We start from the raw sequence: 21,806 nt of genomic DNA on the forward strand, positions 1-21,806 counted from the left end.
TTGAACTGGAATTCCCCATTTCTGGAGTCCATAGGACTCCATGGGCATTCTGGCAGTTACTCCGCCATGGTAAATTGAACTGGAATTCCATGGTAAATCTGCTAATCTTTGGAGGAAAACTGGAGGAGTTACCTCCAGCTTTCTGCTGGAGGTGAATTCTCCACTTGTCCTCTAAACACCGAATTCGGCGGTGCAGTAAAAATTGCATTAATTACGTTACCACCAAAAGAAGTACCATGAAGGGAAATGCTGCCACTTTCTTTACTGCAGCATTGAATTCGTCAGGAGACCCTTGGCTAATCAGGAAAACAATCCTGTTTTGTTGAGAAAAACATGCTGATATCTGTGGTCTTTAGCGCCATCATACTTCAAAGTTAACCTTTGAGCTTTAAGACACCCTCAAATACAATGCCATGCATACTTTAAAACGAACGATGACCGGAGGTAAGGGTGTCTTAGCCTGGCACAGATTGTTCTATTGTGAGCGCAAGTGCAAACCAACAGTAGCAGGGGTACATATTTCAAAAGGGTTTTGGTGTCAATATAAGAAGGATTTTTCACTCAAACTCGTGAAATTACATTTCTGTCAAGTGAGCCTTCAGCTCAGGGAACTTGTGGACTGTATATTCACTTTCTAGGATGGTTGTGTATTCGGATCAGACAGGTGAAACCACCGATAGGGATATTTGAAACTATTCATTAAAAGAGCAATTTTACTGAATAGGAGCATAAAATGAAGATCACATTTTGATACAGTGCCTTTAATTCAGCCTGTAACCTGGCTTTGGTAAACCACAGGGGCCTATTCTTACACTTCATTCCAACAATCCAAGGAAAAGCCAGGCTTGTGGCACACATACCATGAAGAGGGTCGGAAAGGACTCTTTAGCACATGCCTTGACTGCAGGGGACTCTGCAGTCAGTTATAGACCCTGTGTGTTAAAAGGCAGCTGAACAGCCTCACTGCGCAAGTACATTTATAATCAATTCCTGGCTGTGCCAGAATGTCCTTTTAAGTAGATTTGATTTTTGAACCTTTTATTACATTATTTTCACAATACATCTGATAAGAAATTTCAAACATTAAAAAGTAAAAATCATAATTATTTTTTGCAGGATCGTTGAATTAACATAACCCCATTCCCCTAATATCATCAATTGTATACAGAGTGCCAATTAAGCGGTTTAACTCCACCCCCAATCATTTTCTGATAAGAAGGGTACATTCATTAACTTAAAAAGTTTAAAACCTTCATTCCCTCCAATAGTCTTACATCAAACACCTCATCTTGTGTGTCCAGTTGGATTTTTCCCACCTCCAATTAACGGTGGCAGCTTACAGCAATTGAAAAACGATCTTCTATTCTGTTCTGAATCCAGAGGCTTACTCTCTGGCGGATAGAAGAGCGTGCCGTATCACGGATGCTCAACTTCAGAGCTGGCTTTTGAGTTTGCTCATTACATCAAGTGAAGCCGAGGCCTAGGCCATCTTACCCTTAAGAACAGCTTTCATAAAATTGACCATTACTCGAATACTAAGACTTGGCAATCCTATTTTACATCCAAATCAATGCCAAATCGTAAACTGCATAGGGTTTCTGCTCCTTTTCACCCTGAACACACATTCATGCCAGCCGTATAGGACACTGATCAGGTCTTTTTTTTAAATTAAGCTTTCTAGGTATCATGTATAATTTGGTCTTCTCATGATATGAGAATGGATTTCACCATTAACAGATGGTCTTTTGGGGAGCAGTAATGACAGGGCCTAATTGCATCTCTTAACTAATGGTCTATATGGAGATCACATTGTGTAAAACACAGCTAAAATGAGCACTCATTATAAAATTCTGGAAAATTACATCAAATATCCTTGTTTTGCAATAAAATGAAGACCATTTAAAATAGGAGTTATGTTTTGCCCAAGATCTGGGGAAATGCAGAATTAACTGCACACATTTCAGGGCCTCCTTCCTTACCCATTGCTGTGCTGCAATGATGTGCTCCAGTGTACTTTCTGCACCCATCTCAAAGTATTTTTCCACATTTGAGTGGGGGTCCCATAAAGACCATTAAACACGAAACAAATGTGGATCCATGAAATTTGAAAATCAATATGACAAGTCTAAAAGCACCCTCCAGAGAAACACAATTGTCAAATAACAAATACCACAATCTGGGATGCAACTGCCATGTGTCTAAAGACAGCACTGTATACTCAAATACTCAGCACTGCTGACATCTTTGCGTATCCACCAATATCAGGTTGTACGCTCAGTGTGCTGCTCCCCCCACTCCCCTTCAACTTTACTCATGTTGCTCAAAGAACATGCACTTGGTTATTTCAGCTACTCCTTGGGTTGGGAGATTGGAACACACATTTCCGACTGTTGGTGTGGACGCTCAATCTGTGTTTGACTGATGTCACATGGGACTCGCACCTCGATGAAAAATGCAGACCTTTTTGTACTGTTGCGGCAGGAGTTTAAAAAGCATTTAAACCATTTGCAATGAGCACATAGTAGCAATGTATTTACTATTGGCAGTGAAAATGTTATTACTGTTTTCTGAAATAAATCATTTCTGTATTGGACAGTCAATAAAAACATTTAAACATTTTCAATAAAAATTTTAACATAAAAAAACTGAATCTCTTCAAATATTTATAGGTTTGTTAATAGTCTATCCGTTTTTTTGTATCTTTGTCAATGTTTGTGATCACGTAAAACATTTCATTAGGTATTCCCCATTATGCTGCGACATCCACCTTCAGGTAAAAACGTTTACATTGAGTTAACACAGCATCTTCTGGTTCCTTTCGAATGGCTGGCAAAATCTGCTTCTGTACAGACCCGCTACATAATTCATTACAACTGAGCAGATGCTTCACTCCTCATATCTTAATGATCAAGTATTTCTTTAAATGTGGCAACAGGATTGAACTTGATTCTCAAGTTAGGGCAGGGTAGGGATATTTGCCTGTACGTGTTCTCCAATGGCCAGCATAACTTTGTTTCATCCTTGCAGGTCACCAATATGGTTTCTTCCAGGTGATTGGCTTTGTGGTGTGCCAACATCCCTCCTTTACCTGAGAAGGCCTTTTGTGTAAGCTCTCCGGTGTGTGTCTTTGCATCTGTGCAACAAGGCTAACTTTCTGAAAAAAGCTCTTTTTTAGATTCAGTGTTACTTTCCTTTCCATGGTGTTTCCTTGTCATGTGCACATAAAGGTTTCCTTTCTGGGCGAAACTTTTCTCACAAAGATTGCATTGAAAAGGTTTCTCTCCTGTATGCGTTCTCTGGTGGGTACCGAGCTGAGTCTTTGTAGTAAATCTTTTCTCGCATGCAGTACAGTGAAAAGGTTTTTCTCCTGTATGTATTCGTTGATGGATAACAAGCTGTGCCTTTGTAGTATATCCTCTCTCGCATGTAGTGCACTGGAAAGGTTTCTCTCCTGGATGGATTCTCTGGTGGATGAAGAGTCGTCCCCTGGTACCAAAGCTTTTGAGGCATGTTTTGCACTGATAGGATTTCTGATGTTTATGTATTTTATGGTGTAAAAATAGGGCACTCTTCCGATGGAAGCTTTTCTCACATTGCGTGCATGGATAGGTCCCTTCCCCAGCTCCTCTAAGTGGCAGTGGACTGTCCTTCGGAAGTGGTTCTTCATCTTCGTCACTTTTGCCATTTTCATGATGTTTTCTCAAGTGTATCACGAGATGTGCCTTCTGACTAAAGCTTTTCTTGCACTGAGTGCACTGATGCAGTTTTTCTCGAATGTGTCTTTTCTTGTGGCTACCTAGGTGTGCCCTTAGTTTAAAGCTTTTCTCACATTGATTGCACTGGAAGGGTTTTGCATTCATAGGTGTTACAGTATCTGCTGTGTTATGGGAGCTGTCTGTTTGAAGGACGTCTGTTTTAAGTTCTTGAGCCTTTCTAACCCCATGATGTCTTTTGATGTGTATATAAAGACCTCCCTTCTGGCAAAATCGCATCCGACAGTGAATGCACTCATAAGGCTTCTCTCCACTATGTGCCCTCTGATGGCCTTCAAACTGATCCTTCAGTCTGAATCGTTTGTCACACTGGGTGCAATGATAGGGTTTCTCATGATCAAGTGTGGTGTTTGCTATCATGCCCCCCTTACATTCAGCATTTGCTCCCGTTACATGAGAACTTCGGATGTGCAGCATAAGATCTGTCTTCTGATTGAAGACGTTCTGGCATTCAGAGCAGGGAAAAGCTTTTTCTCTTTTATGTCTCCTCTGATGGCTAGCAAGGTGCGCCTTCAGTCTAAAGCTTTTCTCACAGTGAGTACACTGAAGGGGTTTCTGGATGTTCGTTCTCTGTAGAATCCTAGCTTTCCTTTCAGAGTTCTTTGCAGTGGAAGCATGGTGCCTTCCTATGTGCACCCTCAAACTTCCCTTTAGGCGAAATGTTTTCTCACAATGAGGGCACTGAAAAGACTCTTCAAGAAGATGCCTTTTCTGATGGTTAACAAGATGTGCCTTCATTGTAAAGACTTTCTCACAGTGGGCACATGCATATGGCTTCACACCACCCCTCTGAAAGAAGCTAATTTTACTTTCAGGATTCTTAACCTTGTCATCATGTCTACTGAGGTGTAGAATAAGGTTACCCTTGTATATAAACCTTCTCTCACATTTAGTGCATGGGTAGGGTCTTTCCACCAGATGACTTTTTTGATGGCTAACAAGACGGGCTTCCACTCTAAAGCTTTTCTCACATTGGGAACAATTGTATGAACTCTCACCATTATGTGTTCTTATGCCCGCTATGACACTCTCCTTTCGTGGGACACTGTCTGCACATTCAGGACTCTCTTCCATTTCATGGCGTCTTTTGAAGTGCACCATAAGATTCCCCTTCTGACTAAACGTTTTCTCACACCGAGTGCACTTATAGGGTTTCTCTCCAGTATGGCTTCTCTCATGTCCAACAAGATGGGATTTTATTCTAAAGCTTTTCTCACATGTACTACAATGATAAGGTTTCTCCCCTGTATGTGTTCTGTGGTGTATCAACACTGCTGCTTTCTGTTTGAAGCATTTGTCACATTCAGTACACTTGTATGGTTTCTCAGCAGAAGGCACAGTTATGTGGGTTATAGAACCCTTCTTCTCAAAAGCAGGTTGCTCACTTTCAGAACTTCTTTCTTTCTCAAGAGGTCTTCTCGAATGTGTCACATTAGTCACTTTTAATGTTACATTTCTCTCATATTCTCTGCCATGTTTTTCATCCAGGGGTAGACCCTTCAATTTTGCTTCATTTGCATGGAATTTCTGATGGTTTGCAAGATGTGCCTTGAAAACAAAACATTTTGTGCATTGAGTGCACTGATGTTGTTTCTTCCTTGTGTGTGTCCTGTTGTGTGCCAAAAGGGTAGTCTTTGAGCGAAAGCGTTTCTCACACTGAGTACATGGATAACCTCCCTTCCTCTTACGCTCTTTCTGTGGATGCTCGTGTGATGAAAGAGCTCTCCTATCATTGAGCCATTCCGTACTTTGGTGGCAGCCAACCTGCTGTGCATTGGATGAAAATGTCGAACATGTAGTATTTCTGAGATTGCTCTCTGACCGCTCAATGTTATATCTTCTGTGATGTGAAACGGAATGGGGAAAATTACGGAATCCGTTTTCAGGTGTAGTTATATTTTCTGTTCTGAGCTCCTGGTTAGGTTCGGACCATGGTTGGCTTGCACAGTTTCTTCCCCTTTCAGAACTCTGGATCAATTTTGATCTGGTCTTTTCTGTTTGAGCAATAAAAGGTGATGTTATTTTATTGCATTTTATAGCCTCTACATCTCTGCAATTCCTGCTCACAAATCCATTGCCTGTAAAATGCAAATGAGAAACGAGTCACCTTTTCAGAGTGTGTGAAACCGTATTTCCTTGCACCATTGACATTTGCAATATCAGTCGAGACACAATGCACCATTTGATATGAAAGCTCCTTTGTTTGGGAAGACATGCATTATTTACCGTAATAGCATTTCTGATGATTGTATGTGCTTAGATTCACATGCTGTGCATATAGTCCGACATCCAGTGGTAACCGCGGAGTACTGCATCTTGTCTTTCGGGGACCGAAAGGGGACGTCGTCATAGGCGTGTCTGTAACACTATCCCTATTTGTGACATGTAGTGTACCCAAAATCCCTCACGCGCTGAGGTCCCTCCGATTGTATTTTTTCTGCCATGAGGGAGCCCAAGGCTATAGTGAGAGTACATAAAGAGAGAAAGTAGTAAGACGTCCATGTTCCGTCCACCCCAAGCGGGGAGGTAGGGAGGGCACATGTGAATCTAAGCAGATACAATCATCAGAAATGCTATTACGGTAAGTAATGCATGTCTTCTGATGCTTGTTAACCTGCTCAGAATCACATGCTGTGCATAGACTAGCGAGCAGTACCCAGAGCTGGAGGTGGTTTGTGAGAAGGAACAGTAGAGAAAAGATGTCTTAGTACTGCTTGTTCCACCTGAGAATCAGACCTAGAATGAGTGTCTAGGCAATAGTGTTTTGTAAAGGTGTGTACAGAACTCCAGGTTGCCACTTTGCAAATGGACTCTCGGAGAACATTTGCAATGAATGCTATGGAAGCCCCAGTGCCCAGAGTAGAGTGTGCTCTAGGCTTGAAGGGCAGTTCTCTCTTAGCAAGAGCGTAACATAGTGTGAAGCATTTGACAATCCACCTTGAGATAGCCGATTTAGATACAGGATCGCCTTCTCTACCAGCTGCCACTGAAACGAAAAATTGGTTTGTTTTCCTCAGTGGTTTTGTTCTTTTCAGTTAGAACATGACTGCCCTGCGCAAATCTAGTGTGTGTAGGCTTCTTTCGGCCATGCTAGTGGGATTCTGGAAAAAGGTAGGTAGTTCAATCGACTGGTTCACAAGGAACTTCAATATGAATTTAGGTGCAAATCTGGGGTGCGTGCGCAGAACTACCCTATCCCTGTGGACTGTAACAAAGGGGTCTAGAACAGAAAGTGCCTGTAGTTCGCTAATTCTTCTGACAGAAGTGATAGCCACTACGAAGGGCATTTTATAAGTCAGGTCTTTTAGACTTGCTTTATGCATAGGCTCAAAGGGAGCTCCCATGAGCCTGGTCAAAAACACAATTAGGTCCCACCCAGTGGCTGGGTGAGAAATGGGAGGATAAATCCTCCTAACCCCTTCCATAAAGGGCTTAATCACAGGTATCTTCCACCACAACACCTTTTGTTGTGATGTGGTGTAGGCTGACAGTGCAGCCAGATGAACCTTTAGGGAATTGAAGACAAACCCAGTGTCCAACAGATGGGTTAGGTACAGCACAATGTGTGTGGGTGAGCAATCGATGGGATTGACACCCTTGGAATTACACCGGATGACAAAACGTTTCCATTTGCTGGCATAGCAATAACGTGTGTTCGGTTTCCTAGCTTCCCTAAGTATGTCTATGCACCTCTGAGGGAGCTGTAGGTGTCCAAACTCTATGACCTCAGGAGCCAAGCTGCTAAGTTCAGAGTTTGTGGGCATGGGTTTAGGGTCTCCCTCCTGTCCTGAGACAACATGTTGAACGGGCAGGGTAGTTTCACTGGTGGGGAGAGGGACATTTCCATCAGGTGAGCGAACCAGGGTTGGCGGGCCCACATGGGGGCCACCAGTATCATGGTAACGGATTCCTGGTGCATCTTGTGCACTATCTTGTTGAGAGGGGGATTTAGGGGGGTGGGGAAGCGTAGACAAATTTCCCTGACCATGTTATCCTGAGACCATTCCCCTTGGAGCGGTTCTGGGGGTATCTGCAGGCGTACTCTTGGCATTGGGTGTTCTCCGGAGTTGCGAACAGGTCGATCTTTGGGAAGTCCCATTCTGCAAAGACGTTGGACACAATGTCTTCGTGCAGACGCCATTCGTATTCTTCAGGCAGCGGAAAATCTCTGCTGAGCACGTCTGCCAGAAGATTGAGCTCCCCTGGAATGGTGGGACAACAGAAACAGCTTGTGTCTGAGAGCCCATATCCAAATGTTTTGGGGCAGCTTGGATAGCCCTGGAGAGTGAGTGCCCCCAAGTTTGTTCAGGTAATACATGGCTGTAGTGCAGTCCATTAGAATCAGAAATGTCTTTCCTTGCAGCTGCATCTGAAAGGCATTTAGTGCTTTGAACACTGCTAAAAGCTCCAGTAAATTTATATGGTTGGATGCTACTCGAGGGGACCACACTCCATGTGCTGTCTGCTGAAGCAGGTGAGGCCCCCACCCCCCACCCCGTGATAGATTAGTCTGTTGTGAGAGTGGGTTCCACTACAGGGGTGGTGAAGGTTTTCCCCTTCAAGAGGTTTTCCCTTGACCCCCACTGCAGAGAGAACAAGGGCTGGCGAGACAACTACCAGATCTTCCCATTGTCCGCTGGCCTGACACCACTGGCTGGTGAGCCACTCTTGCATGGGACGCATGCGCAGCCGTACGTGGGGAACCAAGTATATGCACAACGCCATCATTCCTAGCAAGCGCATGGCCTTGCATACCGTCACCTCCCGACTGGCTACATATCGAGGAATCTGAAAAAGCATGTTCTGAACCCTCTCGTTGGCAGCGGAAGACGAGACCGCCTTCCGTCCGAATTAGAGCTCCCAGAAATTGTTTTGTTTGATTGGGGACTAAACCGGATTTCTTCTCGTTGATTGAGCAACCCAGCCTGAAGAGGAGATCTACTGTTTTTTGGGTGTTCGAAAAACATGTGTTGTATGAGTCCCCTGTGATGAGCCAGTCGTCGAGGTAAGGGTAAACTGGGACGGATAGTCTAGCAGGTGTGCTGCAGCCACTGCCAGGACCTTGGTAAACACCCTTGGCGCCGAGGTGATGCCAAAGGGGAGTACATTGAACTGGTAATGCCTGTCCTCTATCATGAACCTTCGATATTTCCTGTGCGCTGGCAACATTGAAATATTAAAGTGTGCATCTTTCATGTCCAATGTTGCCATGTAGTCCCCCTGTTTCAGCAGTGGGATCAATTCCTGTAGTGTTACCATGCAAAACTTCTGGGGTTTTAGGAACTTGTTAGTTGGGCGCAGGTCTAAAACAGGGCGCATGGTGAGGTCCTTTATGGGTACAAGGAAGAACACTGAATAAATACCCTTGTTTACCTGAGGAATAGGGACAGCTTCTATGGCGTCCTTTCCCAGCAGCGCTTCCACCTCTTGATTCAGGATCTCCAGATGGTCCGGTGAAAGGCGCTGTGAGCGCGGCGGTCTGAATTGTGGAGGTCAGGCGAATTCCACGCAGTACCCGTGGGTGACCGTTTTTATGACCCACTGGTCTGAAGTTATCCCCTCCCATGCCGTGAGGAAAGATGTTAATCGCCCCCCGACCAGGGTGACATGGGAGGGGACCTGGATCTGGTGGTCATTTTTGACCAGAGGTTGCGGCTCCTCTAGGATAGGGGTCTCTACCTCTGCCTTTGCCACGTCGCTGACCCATTGAAGGGTAGTATGCAGGGCTTCCTGCAGTTTGTCATGTGTTGAAATTCCCTGTGCCATAGTTTTGACCTGCACGGGACTGCCCTCGAAAGGACCGCCGAGAGTTATTACTTCTCTGGGGGGGAAGGTTTTTGTGTGATATGTTGCAGAGATTTAAGAGTCTTATGTTCTTTCTTGGCTGTTTCCAAGGCCTCATTAAGCGCTTTCCCGAAGAGGTTAGCTTCCTCAATAGGCTTATTGATGAGAGGCTTGTGTTTCGGGTTTAAACCCTGAAGTACGCAGCCAAGCGTGACTTTTTAGTGGGGTCCCTTCGGCCAGAAAACTGCCTGCTGTTTCAATCGTGTCCAGGGTGTTTTTAATCACATTCTGGTTCACTTGTCTTCCCTCGACTACAATAGAGAGCAGTTTTGATTTGACGGGTTCTGGAACCTCTTGGAGGCCTTCCTGGAGCAGGTTCCACTAAGCGTCAGCATAACTTGCCAATAGCGTGGTATTATTTGCTATCCGCATAGTGTATGCGGCAGCCGAGGTGACTCGTTTGCCTAGAGCATACAGCCTCTTGGATTCCTTGTCCGGGGATGCCTCCCCCGTGGCAAGCGGTACCCCTGCCCTTTTTCGGGTGGTATGTCACTACCAGCGATTCGGGGATGGCGTGCCATCTAATGTATAGAGGGTCAGAAGGAGACGGCCAAAACAATTTTTCCACTCTTGGGTTCACTGTCCGGGTTTGAGCTGGTGATACCAAGGAGGGAGCCAACCTTCTCTTGATGGAATTAAGGAGGGGAATGGCTTGGCTGGATGGAGGTTTTTCCTTAAGGTTGTCCTCTACAAAATCCTGCTCAGGCACAGCCTCTTGAGTAGAGATCTGAAATGTTCAGCTGCCTTTTTTAACAGAGTTGAAGGCCATTTGGTCATCTACAGGTGAGGCCTGGCGAGCCGGGGTGGACGGAGGGGAATCCAGACAAAACATCAGTGTTCTGATCTTGATGTGGCAGTGTTCATGGGTCCGTTCCCTCCTGCTGGGTTTCTTCCCAATTGTCTGTGGCACCCTGCTGTTCCTCTTCATAATTGTGTAGAAATGAAGCTTCTTCCTCTTCATTGTAAATGTCCCTATAGGTGTCCATGTGGACAATGTCTTCATGCTGGAATGGGATAGAAGGCTGATCTTGATAGTGAGAAGAAAATTGAGGGTTAGGCTCTCCATGAGACCTTTTCGGGGATGGATGATCAGAAAACTGATAATTCTCACCAGCCGATCCATACACCCTTCAAATTTCTCTCTAGTCCATTTGGAGGATCCAGACGTGCCTACGGGTGGAAAAACGTCATCTTCCGCCCTACAGCGCCGAAAAGAGTCTCTTAGGGTGTCGGAAAGAGGCTCTGGACTCTCTTCATAAGTATCGTGAGAATCGGGGGCCCCAAACCGCATCCAAAGATTTTTCTGCGGCTTGCCCCATGATTTTAGGCGGAACCGGGATAAGTCCCAATGCCGCCGTAATCCTCTCGATGCGGTCTTCGATAATCGCTGAATCGGCGTGAGATAATTGCTCAGATGGTCTATCGGTAGGTGTATTACCTTCCGCGGCGTTAGAGGGCCTAGTGGTCGGTTTTTCGACTAGAGGCCTAGTCATAGCTTTCGGACCTACCGCAGTCTTCAGGACTGTCGCAGCGTTGGATTTCTGCGCATCGATGGGTGAAGTTTTTGGAGTAGCGCCCTTACTTGTTTTAGATTGCCCAGTCACAAGATGCTGCTGTGGCTGCGGGGAAGGCTTTGCATCTGCGCGATCCGAGGAAACCATCGAAATCTTCGAAGGCCCTGTTGGCGCTCTCACCTTTTTCGACAAGGACGTCGAAACCAGTGTAGGTGTTGTATGCTTAGTGAGATGCGTTTGTACGCCCCTGTTGCCGGGTGTTGTCCCTGAAGCAAGCGCAAAACAAAAGAGGTGATGGCTGGAAGGTTTAGAGTAAATCTTAACCTCTGGCATTGCTCTGGGCAACCCTCCAGACCATCGTTCTTCACCTGCCAAGCCATTACAAAAGGGGAAAGACCATATGCAAATCAGGCTTGGTCCCACCCCCAAAGGGGTAGTCCAGCCCGAACTGCTAGGTCACATCCCCTCTGCACGAGACCACAAGCATCCCCAGACATGTTTCAGCCTTGTTGGGCGTCATCAGTGAGGAGTAGCTTGCGTCTCTAGGCCCAGCAGGCACAGGACCCACGTCCCTGAAGCAAGACCAGAGGCAGGCCTTAAAGGGTCGGGGATGGGCGTGGCGGACTTAGAAGTGTCCGCCTCGAGGTCTATCACATCTGCAACGGATGTTTGGTCATCTGAGGTGCCCCTGTCACTCTCAGCGGGTGTGGCGGTGGGGGAAGGGGGTTCCACCTGCGACATACCATACGTGGCCCACCACTTTACACAGCGCTCCTTAAGGGTCTTAGGCTGAAGGAGTTTGCAGGCCGCACACTGCTTTTTGCCGTGATCTAAGGGGAGACAGGCGTTGCACGTCCTGTGTTCCTGTGTTCGTCCTTCCAAGGATATCTGACCCTACACTTAGGGCAGAACCTAAAAGGAGTCCTTTCCATAGCCAAAGGGGAAGATGACCAGACCAAAGGGGTAAAAAGGGGGGAAAGGAGGACAGACATACCGAAAATATGGCGACCCCAACCCCACTCTCTCTACTTTAAAGGTCGGCCAGAGGGCCCGACCACGTGGAAAGTCCGGCCACCGGATGTTAGGTGCCGAAATCCACCGCCATAGACGAATCCCCTGCAGTCTTCGTCGAAGATGTTCTTGTGACTGAAGTGACTTAACTGGGAATAACCGACAAGTCGGTATAAGATAAACAATGTCTCTTCTGTAAGAGCTCCGCTATAGGGCGACCAGTTATCTGGGTGGAAAAAAACAATCTGAGGGACCTCGGCACGTGAGGGATTTTGGGTACACTACACGTCACGATAATGATATTGTTACAGACACGTCTATGCCGACGTCCCCTTTCGGTCCCCGAAAGACAAGATGCAATACTCCGCGGTTACCACTGGATGTCAGACTATATGCACAGCATGTGATTCTAAGCAGATTAACAAGCATCAGAAATTATTATATATTTTCATAGCGCAAATCTAGCTGGGGAGCAATAGAGCACTGTACAGGTAATCAAGCAAAACATTAGAACTGACATTTTAACAAGTCATCAATTAAACATTAGCAATATTTATCACAGCACAAAATAAGGATCAGGGTGTGCACAAGATAGCCGTATTCTAGGTTATACCAAGGTGCCAGAAGAAAGGTCTTCAATTCTTTCCTAAAATGAAGGACACCTGGAGCAGTCCGGGATACGGCCAGGTTGGAGTTCCACAGGACCAGAGTACACCATGAAAATGGTTCTGAAGCGGAAAACAAGCTTTTGTTCTACCCAACATTTTACATTACCCACTGCAATGCAGGGAAAACACTGAATGCCATCCCCCAAAATGGCATTGAGCATGTGGCGAGGTACCGTGCTGTGCTTAATTTTACCTTCAAATAACCTTTCAGATAATACTTTGATCAGTTGCAGAAAGTGGTATCTCTGCCATTTGATTAATTTAGGACTACGCATTCCAGAATACATTTGGCAGAAATAAAAGACAGGCTTTGCATGGCATAGTGATTTGCCATGCTTAACAGTCACTCTCACTCACCTGCCTTGACTTGCGCAGCCTAACGCTGTAACTTCAATCAGTAACCATAAACCATGACTAGTACAGCTTGTGCTGCCAATTACAACTTACATGCATCATTGGATAACATCTTGTAACACTTTCTCCTTTGCAACCAGTCTAGCAACACCTCTGGATCTGCACTATGCTGCACCTCACCTACCTATGTCTGTACAATGTTGCACTTCACCTACTGTACCCGCATACTTCATGTAGACCCCTGCACCACGAGGTGAGGCCTTTCAATGTTTTACTTTACCTAGTGTACCAGCATCCTTAATGTAGCCCCCCTGCACCACGAGGTGAGGCCTTTCAATGTTGCACTTTACCTACTGTACCTGCATACTTGATGTATCCCCCTACACGATGAGGCGAGGGTTTCCCAAACTGTGCACCCACTCCAATTGTTTCTTCATTTCCAGACTTGTGCTGTGTTCGTACCCGTCACGTGGGACTTAAATGTACCATTCTCCGCCCTCCCTCCTTAAAGGCATGGTCTAGTAAAAAATTTTATTGTCCCTACGGGTCGGCCATGTTTTTTTAAGCCTAAGTGGCTCAATTTTAGAAAACTTTCCTATGGACCTTACCCGAGTTTTCGTCCATTAAACGCACGCGAAAACAGGCACCAGGGAGCCGCCATTTTGTGATAATCCTATCACTTGCCACATCGCCCTGGATGACCTGCTTTTGCGGCACTAAATCAATCCCCCCGCCCCTGAGCCTGTCATCAGCAGACTCGTACCGCCCATTTCCCAACGCCAAAGCACGTCTTGTGTCAACATTCACTGCGCTTCAGCTAATGACGTGTCGCCATGGAAATGGCAGGTCGCCTCTTTCCTCAATAAGTATAAACAGACCGTTTCACAACACACAGCAGTAGATTTTCGATTCCTCTCTCTGTGTTACTTTGAGTATTCTGTGATTCGTTTCTGTGCTCTGGTCAGCTACCTTCGCCGCTTGTAGCCCGTGTGAACACCTGTACCATCTCGGTAAATTATTTTACTTTGTTTACCACACAATGGCTACAATAATGCCCTACATGTACAAGCCTGAGTATACCGAGGAGGAACTACTGGAAAGGGAAGCACGCAAAAACGATGGGGATTCGGATGGCAGTTGGCAGGACGAATCCACAGATGAAGAGCCTTGGCTAATGCCAACCGAGGAGGAGAACTGCTGCTGCTGAGAAAACTCGGGATGCCTGGCCTACATTTCGGAAGGCGAGCCACGACCGCAATGTATCACCGAGCTGCCAGACTTCAGGGCAGCCTGCCTCACACGGGCTGTGTTGAGAATAATGAGGGTGCTTATGCACGAACTTCGCGCAACTGTTCGTCCTCGTAATCCGAGTAACGAGTAAGTATACTCTGCTTGTCATGCCACTCCTATTTCATGATCTTCTACTGTATCCAAAATTACATCTACATATCATTGTAACGCATGTAAGTCGTTCAATAGTGTGCATTGTCTAGATAGCATTTGTCCATGCAGAATACCATTAGTTACAAGAATTGTCATTGACAACAAACGTTTATTAAACATATCTTGGTCATTTAAAAACAGTTTGTTTCATTCCTTTTCACAGGTGGTACAGGCTGGTGGCCTATCGTTCCTTTACACGGTGGCTCCACGGGAGGCTTGTACACCGCGTTTGAAGAGTGGTACCCGCCTGTGCCGTTCGTGCCATAAGAGAAACGTTCCCGAGTGACAGCGGTCAGTACAGGGGATTTTCTCTCACTGTGCTGCAACCTGACCTGTATAATCTTTAAAGTCTTGTATTTTTGTGTCATGAAAATAAGATACAAAATAAAACACCACATATATTTTAACAACGGTTGTTTCGATTTTTTTAAATGAATCAAGTGTGTCTCCATTCAAGGATGGACGTCAGACATCTGTGCTCCGAATGGGTGAAGGTCTGGCCGCTGTGAAGCAGGGTGGTCACTATCTAAGCTAACATAAAATATTCTCGATAATGCATGCACTAAATAACACTTGTTCAAAGTCTTTCAGTAGGTTATGTCTCTATAAAAGTCACACATATATCTATACTAACAATTAACATTGGATTATACAGGCCTTAGGTTAAGGGTCTCGACCACTGTAATACACTGGTTGAAGTGTGGGTCTGTGCTCACAAGAATCGCTGGTTTGTGGCATTTGTTATTGATAAGCAACGATATACTGCAGTAGGGGTCTAATGTTAATTGGGGATCTGCTAGGTGGGCATCATGTCGTGGTCAGTGGTCTGGCACTTGAAGAGAATACCTTGCAGGTACACAGGGTCACAATGGCAGTAGGTTTCCACTGGCGAGGATGCGTGGGCAAGGACACGTTTATGGAGATGAATGAGTGATGTGCTTAGTTCAGGCTGGTTCACATGCAGGACAGTGATCTCAGAGGAAGAGTCATGCTCAGTGGTCCCATCTACGCGATTGTCAACCAAAGTTATCACATAAGGGCAAGGGGTGAACCCACTACTGGAGGCACTTGGTCCGAGTTTCTACTGAGAAGTAAAGCATGAGAGGGGCCATCGAGAGGGGCCTGATGGCCCCTCGTTCCCACACACTTATCTGCACGCCGACCGGCCCATCCATCCACCCCCCCCCATCAAAGGCAGTTCGCACCCGTGGATGAGCGCTGGCATGTGGGGCTGTCTGGGGCGCGAACGGCCAAGGTGCCAAACAACATCTACACTTAAAAAGGTATCTTACGCCCAGGGGCCATTGTTCACATGGTCTCCTAGGACCCAGTGTCTCCAGGCAAGCCTCCCCTGAGGCAGGCCGCCCCCCTGCAATCCACATAGGTGTGTCTCCATTCAGCAATCTTCCTGTGCCTTATCTGCATGCCCTAGGCCCATCCATCCCACCCCCCCTCTATCAAAGGCGGTTCGCGCCAGCAGATGCGCGCTGTCAGGGGCGCGAAAGGCCAAGGTGCCAAACAACATGTACACTTCAAAAGGTATCTTACGCCCAGAGGCCATCGTTCACATGGTCTCCTCAGACCCCGTGTCTCCATGCATGCCTCCACTGAGGCAGGCCGCCCCCCTGCAATCCACATAAGTGTGTCTCCATTCAGCAGTCTTCCTGTGCCTTATCTGCATGCCCTAGGCCCATCCATCCCACCCCCCCTCTATCAAAGGCGGTTCGCGCCAGCAGATGCGCGCTGTCAGGGGCGCAAAAGGCCAAGGTGTCAAACTACATCTACACTTCAAAAGGTATCCCACGCCAAGGGGCCATCGGTCACATGGCCTCCTCAGACCCCGTGTCTCCAGCCAGGCCTCCCCTTGATGCAGGCCGCCCCCCTAATACCACAACATACATACGTCATTCATTCACAAACACACCCCTGTTTCTAATACTTTATAAACCACTTGATATGTCTCATGAGAACATCTTTGTGCTTTGCAAGTCAACTCTGAACGTGCTACCTGGCAACCACTGAGATCTACGCTAATCTACTCGTCGTCGTGCTATCCGTGAACTTCTGGGACCGCTTAGAGCAAACCCATCAGTGTGCTACCTGTGGCCACCCACCTATTCTCCTGCAACATACTGCTCTGCTTGCTGAATCCAACTGTTTGTTGGTCAAGGTAAGGCCATGTATCCTAGTCATATTTCGCAGATTTTTAAATTTCTATCTATTTGCGAGTAGAGTACACAATAGTGCTATGTTCATTGGTCTCATTGCTATTGACGTGAGTTTCCATTGCTATGCTATCAATAGATCTATTTATTTTCATCTTTGTCTATTGTCATCGAATTGCATCCTTCGGGGGTCCAGTCTATAATGTAAGCATGTTTCCTTCTCGTGCAAGACAGAGCATCCAAGGGACGAGTCACATGTTCAGATTTTAGTCACATCATTTATACATTTCTGCAATTTATGCAAATACTTAGCCGCACATAATGAACTGGTATAGTTCCTGCGACCAAAACAAACCTAGCATTGATCATTGTATGATTCATTTACTTTTGTATCAAATCTTTATTCTTGAAGATTGTATAATAATGTCGATATTTACTTTTCAGATTTATCAACAATGCCTGCCTGTTCGATTAGCGGTTGCACTACAATGCATGTATTCCCAAAAACTGTTGATCGAATAAGAGAATGGGTCAGACATTGCGGATATCCACTGGATGAGCTGTAAAGTAGAGTCCAACAAGTCTTACAGGACAAGAGGGGTGATCGATACCGCATCTGCAGCCGGCACTTTTCCTTGGACATGTACACAACATCTTGGGTAACAAAGAAGAATAAACGGCAAACGACACGGAAATTGATCGAAAACGCTATTCCCACTCCATTCGTCCACATTCCGCCACTGGTGAGTCAAGCGTCCTGATTTAGCTTTAGGCCTTGCGGTAGTGTGTAGGTAGCCAAATGGATTAATTGATATTGTAGGTGTTCTATCCCTTGTAATAATTTCGATATTGTTATGAGTGTATAGTTTTTTGAATAATTACATTCTTTTTCGATTTCATAAACCACAAACGCAATATATATATATATATATATATATATATATATATATGAACAGGGAACTGTGCTGTATTGAGCATTTTCCAAGCATTCTGTCGCCTTACATGGCTATTTTTAATATTGGCATTTCATTATCAATCATTAATTTACCTTTACAACTTCTTGACTATCCCTTGAATCTGAAGCAAGAACATTCTACATCCTTAACGTGGTCGCAGTTATCAACCACTTCTAGCGCGTATCAGGTAATCTTACTAGGCTAATCCGCTACATACTTGTTTTATGCATGTCAAGTAATAGTTTTATTCTATCGTGTAATTATTTTACCGAATGTTTGGTTAGTGCTTTCCAATTGATATACATTTTAGTTATCGTCCACTGGTGTTCGTTTTCAGTTATAATTAGTGTTATCCATACTAATGCAAGTACTGTCTTTCAGGGAGATGCTGAAGCGTCCGCCACATCTACAACATTTCTAGATGTTCTTCACCAGCAGGAGGTATGGATACTGACAGCTCCATCGAGCGTCATCATCAGAGCTGGAATTCTTGTCGTTTGATTGTTCTACACAATGTTTCATTCGTGGTTAGCCGTTGATATGTACCTGTGCTGTCGACCCCAGGTGTGTGTTATGTTTTCACTATTGTAATCCTCACTAATGCAAGTACTATGTTTCAGGCAGTTGATGGAGCGTCAACCCCTGCACTTGATGCAGAGCCTGACATTCAAGTAATTCCAGGGGAACTGGAAGCGGGACCATGAGTATACGAATCGGCGCAACAGCTTTCGGAAGTGCGCACTCCATTTGCAACATCCATAGATGTTCTTCAGCAGCACAAGGTATGGATACTGACAGCTCCATCATGCGTGATCATAGAACGTGATTCCATTTGCTATACTTTCCTCCCTAATAACGCAAGGGCTGTGTTTCAGGGAGACGACGGAGCTTCCACTACAACCACAACATCCCATTTTGATGATGCAGATGTAAAGGAATCGGAGAAATAAGTCGATGAAATCTGCATACTTATATTTTCCTTGATTGTTTTAGACAATGCATCATTTGTGGTTATCTCTTTATATGTACCTGTGCCGTCGACCCCAAGTGTGTGTTATGTTTCCAATATTGAAAACCATACTAACGCAAGTACTGTGTTTCAGGGAGATGCGGATGCCTCCTCTCCAATACAACCATTCATGGCAGTCCATGCAGAGCCAGAGGTATGGATACTGACAGCTCCATCGAAATAGATCATCACTGGTCGAATACTTGTCGTTTGATTGTTGCACACAATGTTTAAATCATGTTTGGCTATTGAGATGTCCCTGTGTGTTCGTCCTCACGTGTGTTTTATGCTAACAATATTTTGATACATAGTAATGAAAGTACTATGTTTCAGGGAGACGATGGAGCCTCATTCCGTGCTGTATATGCGGATACAGAAAATATAGTCGTTGCAGCGCAAGAGGAAGGGAGGACATGCGGAAACGAATCAGAGCTACAGCGTGCAGATGTTGAAGGTGGAGTCAAAAAAGTTGCAAAGAAAAAAAAAAACAAAAAAAAGGTTAGTTACAAACAGTTCATAATTTTAAATAAATGTTTGTGATGGGGACTATTTTATGTTTTTTTCCAGTCAATTGGACTACACTTTATCTTGTGTTTAAACTGAACATCCCTTTTCCAATCTCTCCTCCAGTTACCCGTGGGTGTCAGAACTATACATACACAGACAGTGAAGCGAATGAGAGATGTTGCTTGCCAGACCATGTACACTATGGAGGAACTATTAATTGAGGTGAGGCGTGTTCAGGCTCGAGATGCTCATGTCCAATGGCCAGAACATGAATTAACTGTGTTTGGAGACTACAGCAAAGTTGCATTGGACCATTGCTACAGTGCGACCGCACCACCACAAGAAGATGTTATTGAATGTATTGAAGATAGCTCTGAAGTAGTTGCAGATCAATTCACACAATCTACACCCGCCAAAAATTTGCCACCCAAAAACCTGTCGACATTGTTGTGTTCTCCCATCAATGTTGAAGTAAAAGATGTCGAAATGACAGAGAATGAACCAGCCGCAGCATCCATAGACGCATCAGAACTTGATATCAGCGATATTACTTTCCAATGTGTTGAAATCTCCACAACGTCACAGGCCGAAACAACGTTGACAGTCTAATGAAAGAGAGCAAATACATTGTATTCGACAGTTGTTTGATGGAAATTATAAGTATGCTGAAATGTGTGCATTCCATTATAGGGAAAGTATGTGGGAAGCCATTGGTTTATGTGACTCGTCAAATAAAAGGCAGAAACGTCAAAATAAATGCTGCCTGTAGATTAAATCATAGGTTCTCATGGTCTGCACAACCGATGCTGGGGAAACTGCCAGCAGGCAATCTACTGAGTGCAGCTGCATCCCTTTTTAGTGGCTCCAGTTTTAGAAAGTTAGAGGCTTTCTTTCAGTTTGTGGGACTCCATTTCATTTCTAAAGCGCTGTACTACATATACCAACGTGATTATCTGTTTCCGGCCATTAGTGATGCTTGGAAAATTGAACAATTGTCTCTAGCAAGTACATTCGAAGGCAAACGATTCAGACTAGCCGGTAGTGGACAGTGCGACAGCCCTGGATTTTCTGCCAAGTACTGCACCTACCACTTTCAGGACATGGATAGTAAGAAAATTGTGAGTTCGGTGGTCGTGCAGGTAACACAACGTACATCGTCAGTGGCCATGGAGAAACTAGGATTTATAAAATCAGTGCAATATCTACAATCAAGGGGAATGCACATCGACCTCATAGCCACGGACAGACACGTTTCAATTGCCAAGACAATGAGAGAGCAGTTCCCACATATTAATCATCAATTTGACGTATGGCATCTTGCTAAATCAATCAGTAAGAAAATCTCGGCTGCAGGACAAAAAAAAAAAGGTTTTGAAAGTATTTTGCAGTGGTCCCATTCTATCACCAACCATCTTTGGTGGAGCTCAAAAACTTGTGAAGGGTCAGTGGAAATACTACTTGAAAAATGGCGGTCACTGATGCACCACTGTACCAACGTTCACCGCTGGACAGAAAATCAACATTTCCACCAATGTGAATATGGCCCTTTGTCCCCAGAGGAGGCACGGAAGAAGAAGTGGTTGATTCCATCTTCACCGAGACACAAAGCCATTGAGAAGATTGTTTTCGACAAAACTGTCAAGAGATTTGAGAGGACTGACAGAATTCTGTCACACAGGAGATTTGGAGGTGTTCCACAATATGTGCCTAAAGTACAGGCCAAAGCGCTTGCATTTTAGCTTTCGGGGCATGAAACATCGCACTCTACTAGCGGTCTTGGCCCATAAAAGCAATGTCAGACGTGAGCAATCTAGGACTAGGGGTAAAGTAAGGATGCCTCGCTACACTAAGGTGTTTTCAAAACGAAGTAAGCAATGGGTGATCAAACCAGTCTATGATGAAATGCAGTTCGACTTTGTGAAAGGCCTTATTGTTGCTGTGTTAGAGAAGCACAGATATGGAATTTTGGACGTTTCTGTGCGGAGCAGTGATCCATTGCCACCGAACATTGCAACTGTGCCATGTCCACCCGAAGCACAGCTGGTTGTGAAGTACAAATCCCGGTTTAAATAATTGCAATACGATTGTCTTTTTGTAAATAAATGTTATTGTACAGTGTACCTGTAACCCTAACCCCTACCTTCACCATCATGGGTGGCGAACAAGCTGGGTGTCATCTTTGAAATCTCTCTATTCACCTCATATATGTGTATGTATATATTTTTCTCATGTCTCGTCTCATGTAAATGTAAATGCTGCGCACTGTTGCGCACTGTTAACGGAGGGGAGGCTTGCGTATTGCAAATAATAAAACAAACAATAAATATCACTTTTAACTCAACTCCTGTGGTACTTTATACTTTCCCTGACCTTCCACCAAAAATTAAATGTCTCAATTTGGGCTGCAAAGCTCGCAGACAACGGGGACAAAATTGGGGCACTTAGAACGTGCCAAGCGGGCCGTGGCATTTGGGAGAGAAGCCAGTTCGCATTTGCACATTGAGGCGCACTACATAGAGGGATTCTAAACTTCAAGTTCTCACAGATGCCTATACTACGTGA

The 21,806-nt window shown here is 45.1% G+C and overlaps 1 protein-coding gene across 2 annotated transcripts in view; it reads right to left on the reverse strand.

Annotated features, from left to right (window-relative positions):
• Nucleotides 1-1,021: 1,021 nt before the first annotated feature.
• LOC138580078 (zinc finger protein 84-like) overlaps nt 1,022-21,806 on the reverse strand; it is a 415,310-nt gene continuing 394,525 nt past the window's right edge. For both annotated transcript variants that reach the window (XM_069650337.1, XM_069650338.1), the window contains exon 7: nt 1,022-5,851. In XM_069650337.1, the coding sequence (XP_069506438.1) occupies nt 3,147-5,851 (2,705 nt within the window). In that variant the 3' untranslated portion in view covers nt 1,022-3,146. The remainder of the gene's footprint in view (nt 5,852-21,806) is intronic.

This window comes from Ambystoma mexicanum, chromosome 3p, assembly GCF_040938575.1.
Source record: "Ambystoma mexicanum isolate Mex_15411 chromosome 3p, UKY_AmexF1_1, whole genome shotgun sequence".
In the NCBI taxonomy this organism is placed as follows: domain Eukaryota; kingdom Metazoa; phylum Chordata; class Amphibia; order Caudata; family Ambystomatidae; genus Ambystoma; species Ambystoma mexicanum.